We start from the raw sequence: 13,894 nt of genomic DNA on the forward strand, positions 1-13,894 counted from the left end.
GATACACAAGACAGCAGTTTACCGTCAATGAAATATAGCAGATTGGTAATTGGTGTGTTACCATGGTTTTCACAACCAGCAGCTCAACAGCATAATTTCTGAGTGACAACATTGCAACTGGGCTTGTAATAGGCAGAATTTATGGATATACAGCATATAGCATAAACATACTGAGAAGACAAATACAAGCATTTTTTTTTACTGTGGTTGCTTATCCCAGTAATAACTGGCATAGTCCAGCGAGTTGATCCATCCTGTGTCATAAAAAAGTTTCACTGTGGCTCCATTAGGGACTACTTAATTTTATTTATTTTCCTTTACTTGGCAATTTACACCCCTCCCCTCCAACCTTAAGGGTGTTGACACCTTGCTTTGGGAGTGCTCCATGGGTACAAAGCATTCTCCGGTACTTCTCCCAAATGAGCATTGTTCATGTGTGAACTTTGATAGTATCAGCAGACAATTCAACTATCGGAGACATCACAGACAAATGGGGGCATCTCCCTACCCTAATTCATACCACACAATTCCAGCAGAAGTCACGGGATGGCAACAGGAACTTTGGTCAATATCTCTCTCTCTAACTCAGGCATGCTGAGGCCAATTGTAGTACCCCTATCACAGGCAATGGGTAATATTATCTAACTTGAACACAGAATCATAGAAAGGTTACAGCACGGAAGGAGGCCATTCAGCCCATCGAGCCCGTGCCGGCTGCATGCAAGAGCAATCCAGCTAGGCCCACTCGCCCGCTCTATCCTGTAGCCCTGCAAATGTTTTCCTTTCAAGTACTTATCCAGTTCTCTTTTGAAGGCCATGATTGAATCTACCTCCACCATCCCCTCAGTCAGTGCATTCCAGATCCTAACCACTCGCTGTGTAAAAAAGTTTTCGCTCATGTCACCTTTGGTTCTTTTGCCAATCACCTTAAATCTATGTCCTCTGGTTCTTGACCCTTCTGCCAATGGGAACAGTTTCTCTCTATCTACTCTGTCTGGATCCTTTGTGATTTTGAATACCTCTATCACATCTCCTCTCAACCTTCTCTGTTCCAAAGAGAACAATCCCAGCTTCTCCAGTCTATCCAAATAACTAAAGTCCCTCATCCCTGGAATCATTCTAATACATGTCTTTTGTACCCTCTCTAAGGCCTTCACATCTTTCCGAAAGTGCGGTGCCCAGAACTGGACACAATACTCCAGTTGTGGCCGAACCAGTGTTTTATAAAGGTTCATCATGACTTCCTTGCTTTTGTACTCTATGCCACAACTTATAAAGCCCAGGACCTGTATGCTTTTTAAAATTGCTTTCTCAACCTGCCCTGCCACCTTCAACGATTTGTATACATATACCCCCAGATCTCTCTGTTCCTGTACCCCTTTTAGAATTGTGCCCTTTAGTTTATATTGCCTCTCCTCATTCTTCCTACCGAAATGTATCACCTCGCATTTTTCTGCGTTAAATTTCATCTGCCACGTGTCCGCCCATGCCACCAGCCTGTCTATATCCCCTTGAAGTCTATCACTATCCTCCTCACTGTTCACTACACTTCCAAGTTTTGTGTCATCTGCAAATTTTGAAATTGTGCCCTGTACACCCAAGTCCAAGTCCTAAATATATATCAAGAAAAGCTGTGGTCCTAGTACCGACCCTTGGGGAACACCACTGTATACCTCCCTCCAATCTGAAAAACAACCGTTCACCACTATTCTTTGCTTCCTGTTACTTAGCCAATTCTGTATCCATGCTGCTACTGCCCTCTTTATTCCATGGGCTTCAATCTTGATGATAAGCCTATTATGCAGTACTTTATCAAACACCTTTTGAAAGTCCATATCCACCACATCAACTGCATTTCCCTCATCTACCCTCTCTGTTACCTCATTAAAAAACTCTATCAAGTTAGTTAAACATGATTTGCCTTTAACAAATCCGTGCTGGCTTTCCCTAATCAATGAACACTTGTCCAAGTAACTGCTAATACTGTCCTGGATTATTGTTTCTAAAAGTTTCCCCACCACCAAGGTTAAACTGACTGGCCTATAGTTGCTGGGTTTATCCTTACACCCTTTTTTGAACAATTTGCAATTCTCCAGTCCTCTGGCACCACCCCCGTATCTAAGGATGTTTGGAAGATTACGGCCAGTACCTCTGCAATTTCCACCCTTACTTCCCTCAGCGACCTAGGATGCATCCCATCCAGACCGGGTGACTTACCTACTTTAAGTACAGCTAGCCTTTCAAGTACCTCTTCTTTATCAATTTTTAGCCCATCCAGTATCTCAACTACATCTTCCTTTACTGAGACTATGGCAGCATCTTCTTTCTTGGTAAAGACAGATGCAAAGTACTCATTTAGTACCTCGGCTATGCCCTCTGCCTCCATGAGTAGATTTTCTTTTTGGTCCCTAATTGGCCCCACCCCTCCTCTTACTACCCGTTTGCTGTTTACATGCCTATAGAAGACTTTTGGATTCCCTTTTATGTTAGCCGCCAATCTATTCTCATACTCTCTCGTTGCCCCTCTTATTTCCTTTTTCACTTCCCCTCTAAACTTTCTATATTCAGCCTGGTTCTCACTTGTATTTGTCTTACACCCCTTTTTTCTGCTTCATCTTACTCTCTATTTCTTTTGTCATCCAGGGAGCTCTGGCTTTAGTTGCCCTACCTTTCTCCCTCGTGTGAATGTATCTAGACTGCACGCAAACCATCTCCTCCTTAAAGGCCGCTCATTGTTCAATTACAGTTTTGCCTACCAATCTTTGATTTCAATTTACCCGTGCTAGGGCAACATCTAACTTGACCCTGGAATCTTTTTGGTCAGTATGGCTCAACTACTTACTGGATAAAATTGTTGAGCCACAGGGACGACTTTAAAATTTTGTACACCACATAAAAAAAATTATTAACCAATGCATTTATTTCTATGTACATATGGTTAATTTACCTACCTAAAAAAGAAACACAAACTTTGCAGAAAGTTCGGAACTGGAATTTACTGGCAGCTTCCAGTAGCGTTTTTGCATTTCCAGAATTGATGATGAGTGAACCAGTATAAACAAATTCCAGCAGCATTTCCAGTACATCTGCATCTACGTTTGAAATTGTCAACTCCAGCTTCTCTCCATTCTTGTTGTCCTTTGAAGCCCTAACAACATCAGGCAATAAATTAGAAGTTAGACCCAAATCCATTTATTTTCATAGTTCAACGAAAAGGTGGGCTTCATTTATCACTCCACATACTTTGCACTAAAACTTATTTTTTTTAAAATGCGAGCTGAAAGAGAAAGAGTAAGCAACACCCAATGCAAAAAATACATCATCATGCAAAAAGTTGTTAAAAATAGAATGAGCTAACAAGGATGAAAGAAAGATGAAATAATTGCTCATAAACAAAAAGCGAAGGCCAATAACACAAATGTGTAAAGTGAGGAATTTGGATAGACAAAATGGTTAAAGCAGAAAGACGGGGAAAAGGACTAATTCTGCCACAGGAAGCCAGCAGCCATCCTTTAGGAGTTCCATGACTGTGGCCTAGGCTGTCTGTTAAACAGGTGTTCCCCTGTATAAAGCAAAACAGTTGAGGTTTCAAACAGTCCTGTATCTTAAATGTACATTAGTCATGTTAATTAAAGAAAAAAAGGTTTGACACCAAACATACTTCAAAAGCAGCTGTAAATAAAAATGATTAACTCTGTTTAAAAAAAAAGATGAAAAGTGAAATCTGTTTACAAAAAAAAACATGGTGTTAAGTGCCAAGATGCATCACACGAAAAGCCTTTCAACAATCTCGCAATATTGCATTAGCATAACTGGTTCTGCGTTTCCTAATTGCAGCTATTGAATCATGTTTTGCTTCCAATTCTAATGGAAATAGTCCCCAACTTTCATCTTCCCTATAATTTTTTTTGTGTACACAAAATTGTACAGAATGCTATTAGATTTTGGTATTATATTGAGATATATACAGCAATGTCTAGTCTAAGGTGGCTTTGTGAAAATGAATGACATAAATATTTAAAAACAAAAACCTCCAAATACAACAGTATCACTATTTCTGTACTATATCTGTGCTTTAATTGTGAAATACATGTGGAAACTACCCCAGTTTCTAATTTCTAAATGTTATTAAACATCTTGGGCCTGATTTTAGCAGGCCTGCGGGTTTCCTGCGGGTTGGGTTTCGGGTGCGTGGCCTCCGCGCCTGTTGAAATTAGTGGGTTGCCCGCGCGATCGTAGCAGGCCACACACTAATAGCAATCAATTACCTGCTCCTCCGGGCTCCATGCTGCTGGTCTGCACGTCGGGCGGGCTGCGCATGCGCAGTACGATCTGTCAGCTGGAGGCTCTCTAGTTAAAGGGGCAGTCCTCCACTGACAGATGCTGCAACCAATGGAACAAATTACAGCATGGAGCAGCCCAGGGGGAAGGCTGCTCCCAGTTTAATGATGCCTCATCACAGGTATCATCAGATGGGGTGCGGAGGAGGGGGAGGACAGAGATCTTCCACCCGGCGGGTGGGAGGAAGCGGCCTGCCTCTGCCACCAAGAAGGCCTGGCTCGAGGTGGCAGAGGGGGTCACCTGTGCCACCAACATATCGCCCACCTGCATACAGTGCAGGAGGCGCTGCAATGACCGCAGTAGGTCAGCCACAGTGAGAACACGAAGTCTTTCCCCTACACTCCGTCTGCCACAACACTGCCCCCACCCCACATCTCCTTCGGCACCGCCAACACTACTCTGTCACATCACCCTTCATACCCACTCAAACCCCATCCTCATCTTACCTCCACCTACTCACCTCGCCAGTACTCATCCTGCCACTAACACGCAACCCAATCCTCATACAATCTCATGGCTCTATCCGATACTCACCCTCTCGTGCATCTCCCTCACGGCCAGCCTCACTCAACCTGCCACCACCTGTGCTGCAGCCACAGGGCATGCATCACATATGTGCAGTAGGCAGCGTAAGGCAAACGTGTCGTGAGCATGAAGGGGGTGCACAAGGGTGTCGGAGGGTTTGCCATGGGTGTTACCTATATTGAATTTCAGAGCAACAAACATCACACATTATATTGGCACCACCACTGCCATGTCTCCGCGAATCCTGTCTGTTGTGTCCAATAATGCCCGCTCCTGGGTATCACTATGAGGACCCACCACTGATGCCACCCATCGTGTTACTGCAGAGTAGGTGCAGGTGTATTTGCATGGATCTTCCGCGCAGACGACTGAGAGACATCGGCGGTGTACCCGGCTGCACCCTGGAAGGATGCGGAGGAGAAGTTGTGGAGGGCAGTGGTGACTTTGACAGTGACAGGTAAGCAGTTGGTGCTGGGGTCAGCCAGGAGCAGCTCGGCATGAAAGAGCCTGCAGATCTCCACGACTACATGTCGAGCGAATCTGCGCCTCCGTGTGCACTGCTGCTCGGAGAGGTCCGGGGAGCTGCGCCTCGGTCTGTGGACCCTGTGGCAAGGGTAGTGCCCTCTGCGATGCGTCTCTCTCTGCGGTAGCCCTCCCTCCTGCTGTGCAGGTGGGCGTGCAACAACACCGTGTTGGGGGGCTCCACGTCTCTGCGGCGGATGGCGTGGACTGCGAGGCTGCTGGGGCTGGTCATGCTGTTCGTCCTCCGAGGGTGTCCACGCACCACCCATCTGGCAGGTGTTGGTCTGAGGGGTTGTGCAGGGTAGGTGGGTGGTTCCTCGGACTGGGGCTGCGGTTTCGTGTCGGTCTGTCCTCTGGCTTGGCGGGGGGTGGTGGGGGGCAGGGGTTGCCCTATGTGACGCGGTGGCCTCCTGCATGGGTGAGGGCTCTCCCCCGTGGAGTACACCTTGGCACCTGCCACAGGCTGCTGGCTGCAACACGCCTGGTTGGAGGGAGACTGTTTCCCCCAGTGTGTGAAACACACTGCGATGAAGGTGAAATCCCACACTTCCTCTTTTGACAGCTGATTCAGCTCATTAAATGACCTCAACAAGCAAGGTAAGTACACTCAAGTGGTACCCCGCTGGCTTTAATTGCCTGCGGGATTCGCACCAGTGGGGGCCACGCACGCAGTTCCGCATGTCATCGGGGAACCCGGAAGTGGTCGGGATCGCGGCGCGATCCGGTCACGTGATCGGATATCGGGATTTTCGGGGGGGCCCCCCCACTGGAAACCCGCAGGAAACCCGACGCTAAAATCGAGCCCCTTATGTTTAAAACATTTGAGATTTAACTATAGATAGAATTTATTGGCTGTAAATTACAGACATCTCTGTAATAGCACTCTGTACCACATTGGAGTTATATTAGCTTAAACAGACCTCTCACTGCTCCGTTGTGCAAATGTAGGAAAAAGGTGTTGTTTGCAAAAATAGAAATTCTCTTCAACAAATCTCAGCTTAATCATATTTTATGATGTATTCAAAGTAGGGACTGTTTAGAGAAAACACCAGGGATCCTAGTGTGCTGCTCCTGTCCAACCCTGGGATCATCGCGATTTCCTGCTCTGGGCCATTTACTTGGCCTGTGGGCACCCCCGACACAGGCCCACCCCTGGCAGAGCCCAGCGCTGGTGGTAGGGCCAGGAAAATCAGAATATGGAATTGAAGCACGCCTGAAGCTGTAAGACCGGTCTTGGGACATTCTGGCTGCTGATAGAAATTGGCATCCAGAAGGTTGCAATTGGATTAAAACATTCAGGTGGGAGGGGCAAGGGCAAAAGGAAACATTTTCAGAGATGTGTGCATCTTAATTCTTCAGCTTGCACATGGGGTTTCTGTGCATGCTCCAGTCGGCAGACTCTGGAAGCAGGCTGTAACTCCATCTCTTTCGGTACCCCATAGAAAAGAGGCAGGAGGCTGAGAAGGTCTCCTCCCATCTCATTAGAATAACTCCATCGGGCCTGTACTTCTCCAGGTGCAAGCCCGGCTCTACCGTGCCACGAAAACCCTGGAAATTCTGAGACAATGTTAAAGGGACGTGGACACGGCAATCTGCATCTCTGCTCCTTTTTCCTGACTTTTGCGTCTGGCGGACTGTGCATTCCATGGGGGTAAGTGTGTTGAGAATTGTCCTATTAAATTAAAATGAGGCAAGCTTCCTTCTCACTTCTTGTACATCACAAGAAAAAATATTTCAGCAAATATGGAACACTAAAGTACTAAGAAGTAACGATGCTATGGCTGTTAGTAAACTAATAACACTACAAATATTATCTGTAGCCAATGTCAATCACAAGTTTAAGTGGATCAGCCAAATGAATCCCAGTGCTTGGTTTGCTTTTTTTTTAATGGCCTTATTAACCTGCGTCGCTACTTTTAGTGATCTGTGTATCTGTACCCCCAGATCCCAGTGTTCCTCTACCCCATTTAGACTCTTATTATCCAAGCAGTATGTGGCCCCCTTATTCTTCCTATCAAAATGTAATACCTCACACTTATCTATATCGAAATTCATTTGACAATTACACGCCCATTCTGCAAGTTTATTAATGTCTTCCTGTATTTTGTCGCAGTCTTCCTCAGTATTAACTATATCCGCCAATTTGGTGTCGTCTGCAAATTTTGAAATTGTACTTCGGATTCCCGAGTCCAAATCGTTTATGTAAATGGTGAACAACAGTGGTCCCAGCACCAATCCTTGTTGAACATCACTTCCCACCTTTTTCCAGTCTGAGTAATTACCTTTAACCCCTTCTCTCTGTTTTCTGTTTTGTAATTGTAAGGAATCTTACAACACCAGGTTATAGTCCAACTGTTTTATTTGAAAATCACAAGCTTTTGGAGGCTTTCTCCTTCGTCAGGTGAGTGTGTTCTGTTTTGTAGCCAGCTCGTTATCCATTCTGCTACTGACTCCACATGCTCTGACCATAGTCATGAGTCTACAATGCATTACCTTATTGAAGGCCTTTTGAAAACCCAAATATATTACATCTACTACATTACCCTTGTCTACTCTTTCTGTTACTTCTTCAAAGAATTCAATAAGGTTGGTCAAGCATGACTTTCCCTTCTGAAATCTATGTTGACCATTCTTTATATTTTCAATTTATAGATGTTTTTCTATCACATCTTTGAGTAAGGATTCCATTATCTTTTCTACCACCGACGTTAAGCTAATTGATCTATAATTTCCTGGACTGGTTCTATCGCCATTTTTAAATATAGGAATCACATTAGCTGTCCGCTGGTCCTCTGGCACTATTGCCTTTTCTAATGAATTTTTATATATATGTAATAGTGCCTCCATCTCTTCCCTAGCTTATTTTAATATGCACGGATGCAATCCATCCGGACCAGGAGTTTTGTCCTCTCTATGTTTGAATAGTTTATCAATTATCTCCCCCACTTCTATCTTAAATGTTTTAACATCTTTTTTGATTTCTTCTTCTAATGTCAGTCTCCCTGTTTCCATGTCATGTTAGTCTCCCTGATAAATACTGAGGCAAAGTAATTATTTAATATTTTTGCCATTTCACATTCATTACCTGTGAGTTTATCATGTATATCCATTAGTGGCCCGATCCCTATCCTGATTTTTCTTTTGTTATTTATGTGTCTGTAGAATACTTTGCTATTTCTTTTTATAGTCCTTGATAATTTAATTCTGTAGTTTCTCTTTGCCTTCCTAATTGTTTTTTAAACTTCTTTCCGAACCTTTTCGTGTTCCCTTTTGTTATCCTCTCCTTTGTTGTCTATGTACTTAGTGTATGCCTTTTTCAATTTTGCTCTTATTTCTTCATTCATCCATGGTGTATCATTATTGGCTAGTTTGTCCCTGCTTTTTAGTGGGATATATTTCTCCTGGACTCTCTGTTTTAAATGTTTCCCAGTGCTGTCCCTATTTCTTTGTTTATCAGTAAATTTTTCAAGTTTATTTTCCCTAGTTCCATTCTCATCCTCTGAAAATCAGCTTTTTTTCCAATTTATTACTTTGGTCTTTGTCTTACTTATGTCCTTCTCAATCTTTATCTTAAACCTTATTATGTTGTGATCGCTATTGCCTCGATGTTCCCCCTATGCTTACCTCTCTTACCTGTTCTGGTTCATTTTGCATTACTAGATCCAGCAATGCTTCCTCTCTTGTTGGTCTTTTACATACTGGGTAAGAAAGCAGTCCTGTACACATTGTAAAAACTCCATTCCCTGTATCCCTTTATCTACCTCTTTTTACCAGTTCATTTGGGGATAGTTAAAATCTCCCATGACTATTATTCTATTTCACACATTTGCTTACGTATTTCTTCCTCCACCACCTTTCCACTATTAGGTAGTCTGTAGTATACCCCTATTAGCATGATCGATCCATTCTTATCTTTTATTTCAATCCATATGGATTCTGTTTCTATCTTTCAGTTAGTTAAGTCCCTTTTTTCTACTGCCATTATGTTATCTCTAATTAGTACAGCTACTCCACCCCCCTTCTTCCTTCCCTATCTTTCTGATTATGTTATATCCTGCAATATTTAGTTGTCGTCCTGTTCTTTGTGTAGCCATGTTTCAGTTATTCCTACTACATCTGGTTCTCTCATTTTATTTTGGATGCTGTATACATTGCTGCACAGGCAGTTTAATTCATCTTTCATAGTTGTTCCTTTTACTTTATTTTTAACAGTCCTTTTATACTTCTGTTTTATAACTGTATTTGTTCCTTGACCATTTATGTTATCTTTATTTCTTACTCTGGTCTGACCTGTACACTCATCTCCTGTTTCTTTTATCTTTAAGCTTTTGTTATTGCTACCAGATCCCTTCAGCTATGCTATTGGAGTTTGGTACATGCAGTTTTTTTTATTTTCCCAATGTTCTCCTGACGTCTTCTTAAGGTGATGGCTTATGCTGGGTTAAAAAGCAGCTTCTGGCAGTCCTCCGGTACCTGATACAGGCAACTATTCTTCATACATAACCCTAGACACCAAATGTTGGCAGACATTTTGACACAGAGGACACCATGGCCAAACTTAACCCCGTCCATACCAGACATCCACAAACATGCATCTCCTAATAGAATCACTGTATACCTCTTGTGCTTCCCCCCTCCCTTCAACCCACCATTGGAGCTTTCAGCCACCTAGGCTCCATGCTCTGGAATTATCTCCCTAAACCCCTTTGCCTCTCCACCTCCCTCTCCTTCTTTAAGACCCTCCTTAATATCCACCTCTTTGACCAAGCCCTTCTACTATCTCCTGCTTTGGTTCGGCGTCCATTTTTAAACTTTCGACTCTGCAAAACACCTTGGGACGTTTTTCTACATTAAAAGTGCTATATAAATGCAAGCTGCTGTTGTATAACAATAAGCAGGAAGACTAAATTTTCCCCTCTCAAACTCAGCAACATAGAAGTAAATCACAACCCCTATTGATGCCTTGCTTAAGATTAGCTAGTTCAGCACAGCCAAGGGACCAAACCGGGGCCGTGAACTGTGCTAAATGTATTAACAGGTAAGAAATTTATACAAATAGGTCAGGCACTGATACATAATTTTAAAAAAACATGCAAGACATAAGCAAGTAGTTTTAAGGAGGAAAACAGAAATCATACAATTCAAATTCAAAAACTGTAGAAAAGTTACATCAAGTGCCCTTTGGAAATTACGGCCTTGTATTTTTAACATTAACCCAAAAATTAAGGCCAATATATTTGTTTTCTTAATCCAAACTCATTAGAAAGAAGACTTGCATATATATAGCATGTTTCACAACCTCAGAATCTCCCAAAGTGCTTTACAGCCAAATTATTTAATTAGAAATGTTAAAACCATAAAGATTTTATTCAAAGATCTACTTGATTAACAAGTAGAATGAAAAGAAAGCATGGAACTTAATCTTAATTGATTCAGGATTAAAATTATGGCCAAACATTTCAGCTTGTCCAGGAATTGATAGAATATAGCGTGGAAATGACTGTGACCAGTATTATCATATGGATACAGAACATACTTATATCAAATTTCTCTCTCTGCTATTTTAGTGGGATTGTTATCCTGTTTATTTTAAATGGGTTAAATAGCAGAGAAATTTGATAAAAACATACCAAACATTTGAATGCTAAAGCTTTTCACAGTGGCTCATATTTTAATCAGGATATTTTTCACTGCAATGAATGGTTACAGTAATATATATGGAATGCATAAAGGACACTAGACTGGTAACAATGTAATGTTGCATTTATTTCACAAGTGTGAAAGACCTAATAACGGAGAAGCATCAGAAGTGACTGAATTCTAATTTTTTTCTCGTGACTTAAATCAACCTATCAATATTTCACTAACATTTCTATATATCTGTTAGTGTATTTGTGTGAATGAGATGATAGGATCCAATTTTTGATGACCTGTACAGCAAAATTTTTATTAAACTCTTTATTAAACATGGCTTCTTTATTGTGTATAGCAGTGAGAAACAAGGAGTGTAAATGCTCTTTTTATGGTTGTGAGTAACTATTTTTATCAATGGTACATTATAGTGTCAGGGACCACAAAAATATCACATATTTCTATTCATTTTGTGCAATTTATTCCACTTTCCCCATCCCATCCACATTATCCTCCTTGATTGTGAGGATTGAATATTCCAACATATGAGCATCTATCTAGTCATCAATATCAATCAATCAGAGCAGATGCTTAAGCTAAGTGGGAAGGAATTATTTTCCTGTCAGTTTTCTCTCCTTTTTCCCAGACTCTGTCAAGACTGGTAAACTTACAACCTTGATAAAACTCAAGTATAACTATCAGTGAGGACTGGGATTTGAACTTATATCTTGGAGTAGAAAGTATAGTACTTTTGTATTATAACTACCAGAGGTACCATACATATATATTTTCATTTTAGGATAGAGTTCAGTCATAATGAAGTAGATCTCAAGTAGTCTTCATTGAATCTCTAATACATCCTCTACTAATAGCGATTTTAACCCTTTGAGTACTGAATTCACTCATATTTTCAGACGCATGGCATTTATAAAACTGATTGCTAGTTTATTGTGGAAATGCAGAAACGTGCAGAACCACTGATTTCTTCGTACTGAATATTTTCTGAATAAATGTATATATGTTAATTATTAAAGATTTGTGGTTAAAGCAGATGGAAACAGAAAGAGAATTAGTAATGAAGACATGAGGAAGGAAGGAACATGGGATCAGTTTAGTTGAGGAAACACTGCAATAGGTCAACCAAATGACTTGCAGACAAATACAACAGTGAGTAATCTACATGGAAGGCCACATTAAAAGACCCCTAGATAGCATAAAACAAGTAACAATGGGAAGAGATGAGAAACAACAGCTGGAACAACAAACAACATTGACTGTTGTGGTCAATACTCCCGTCCTGCAAATAAAGCCCAATCCTGGGCATTGGTCCTTCAATAGAAAGGAAAGGAATTGTAAATTTTATTCTGATGTAAAATGCTACTTCAGTCCTCAAAGGGTCACCTGCTGTGTGTAATGTCCCACTAATGCTGAACTATGATTTTAATAGCTCTTATGTTTGAACTTATTAAGCATTTGGGAATTAAAAAAATTATCACTGATCATCCCAGTTTTCATTATTGGGATACTTAAAATTTTCACAAAATTATACGAATGTGTTGTTCAGCCTACATTCACAAAATGTTAGTAATTAGAAAGCAGAAACAAATGATTATTCAATTGGATTATCAACGTTTACTATCTTCATTAGTCTTTTAAAAACCACTTTACTCACGACCACACATTTTCAAACATCAGCACCTACAAAATAAAATATTTAGTGGTGTTCAATATGGAATCTACAGAATCCATTTTACTTTTACATTTGCGCCAGATTTCTTTTCCATTAAACAGCAAAGTGACATCCAAGAAGCTGTCTTTAAATTTATTCTTTGTAGGTTTTGTATTTCAGCCATATGTAACAAATATATAATCCATTTACTTTTGAAACCTACAGACGTGTTGACACGCGATTCAGAGTATTAGACTTTTCCTTCATGCGGTTTCTCAACATCTGTAACTTGTGTCCAGATGCTGACGATTTGATTTGAATGGCATAAAACTTACAAGTAGCCAAGTACAACAGCATACATTATTTCACTCCCTCAAAGGACGTCTGTGTCAGGAACTTCAATAAGTCACCTTCATGACAGCTATCAAAAAACTACAAGACAAGCACAAGTACTGTAAAGGAAACAATACGCCTTAACATAAGCATATTTAGTCACTTTCAGTTCGCGAAAACTAACACTGATTTGGAGTTGTACCAATCGTAACATTATTTTGTCTTACTTAATTCAAAATTGACATCAGAGGAAATATTAGAGCAGTTTATTTCATGCATGGTTAAGTTTACACTTCATATTTCATAACAGAACAAAGACAGTCTGTCTGCTGGACACTGTAATCATAATAGGCTCTGAGATACATATTTATTTTCTCCAAATAGAATTCTGGAACTGCTGTTCACCTTTTCCTCTGATGATTATTTTTTTCCTGCAGTAACGTTTAAACAATATTACCCATCTAATGTCATCCTCAAGTTAGCCGCATCACCTCAAAGAAAAAAAGATGGAGTTGCACTGAAATAGCTTCAACCTTGCGCTGTAAAAGGCAACATGAAGTATTAAAAATCGTTTTTCAAATTCAAACTACATCCTGTGGATAAAGTTTTGTTTACTATTAGTGGAATCCATTTAAATGCATAAGTGGAAGCAAGGCAAAAGACTTTGATGGTCCCAAGAAAGATTTAATCTGCTCAGATTCACGTCAGAAAAATGCTGCAAGCAAAATCAGCTGAATGATTGACTAATAACAGGGACACAAAAAAATGAAAATGTAACTGCTTCTGCTATTCACTGTGCAAAAGTGAGATGCTAAATACTGTACAATAAGAACAACATTAGTTTTCTATTAGGTTAAGAATGAAAAATTATAC

At 40.9% G+C, this 13,894-nt stretch overlaps 1 protein-coding gene across 3 annotated transcripts in view; it reads right to left on the minus strand.

The window, feature by feature from the left end:
- The window catches only part of LOC137321733 (kelch-like protein 29), a 459,448-nt gene that overhangs the window by 73,742 nt on the left and 371,812 nt on the right, over positions 1-13,894 (minus strand). For all 3 annotated transcript variants that reach the window (XM_067984319.1, XM_067984318.1, XM_067984320.1), the window contains exon 7: positions 2,952-3,148. In XM_067984319.1, coding sequence (XP_067840420.1) covers positions 2,952-3,148 — 197 coding nt within the window. The remainder of the gene's footprint in view (positions 1-2,951; positions 3,149-13,894) is intronic.

Source organism: Heptranchias perlo, chromosome 5 (genome assembly GCF_035084215.1).
Source record: "Heptranchias perlo isolate sHepPer1 chromosome 5, sHepPer1.hap1, whole genome shotgun sequence".
Lineage (NCBI taxonomy): Eukaryota > Metazoa > Chordata > Chondrichthyes > Hexanchiformes > Hexanchidae > Heptranchias > Heptranchias perlo.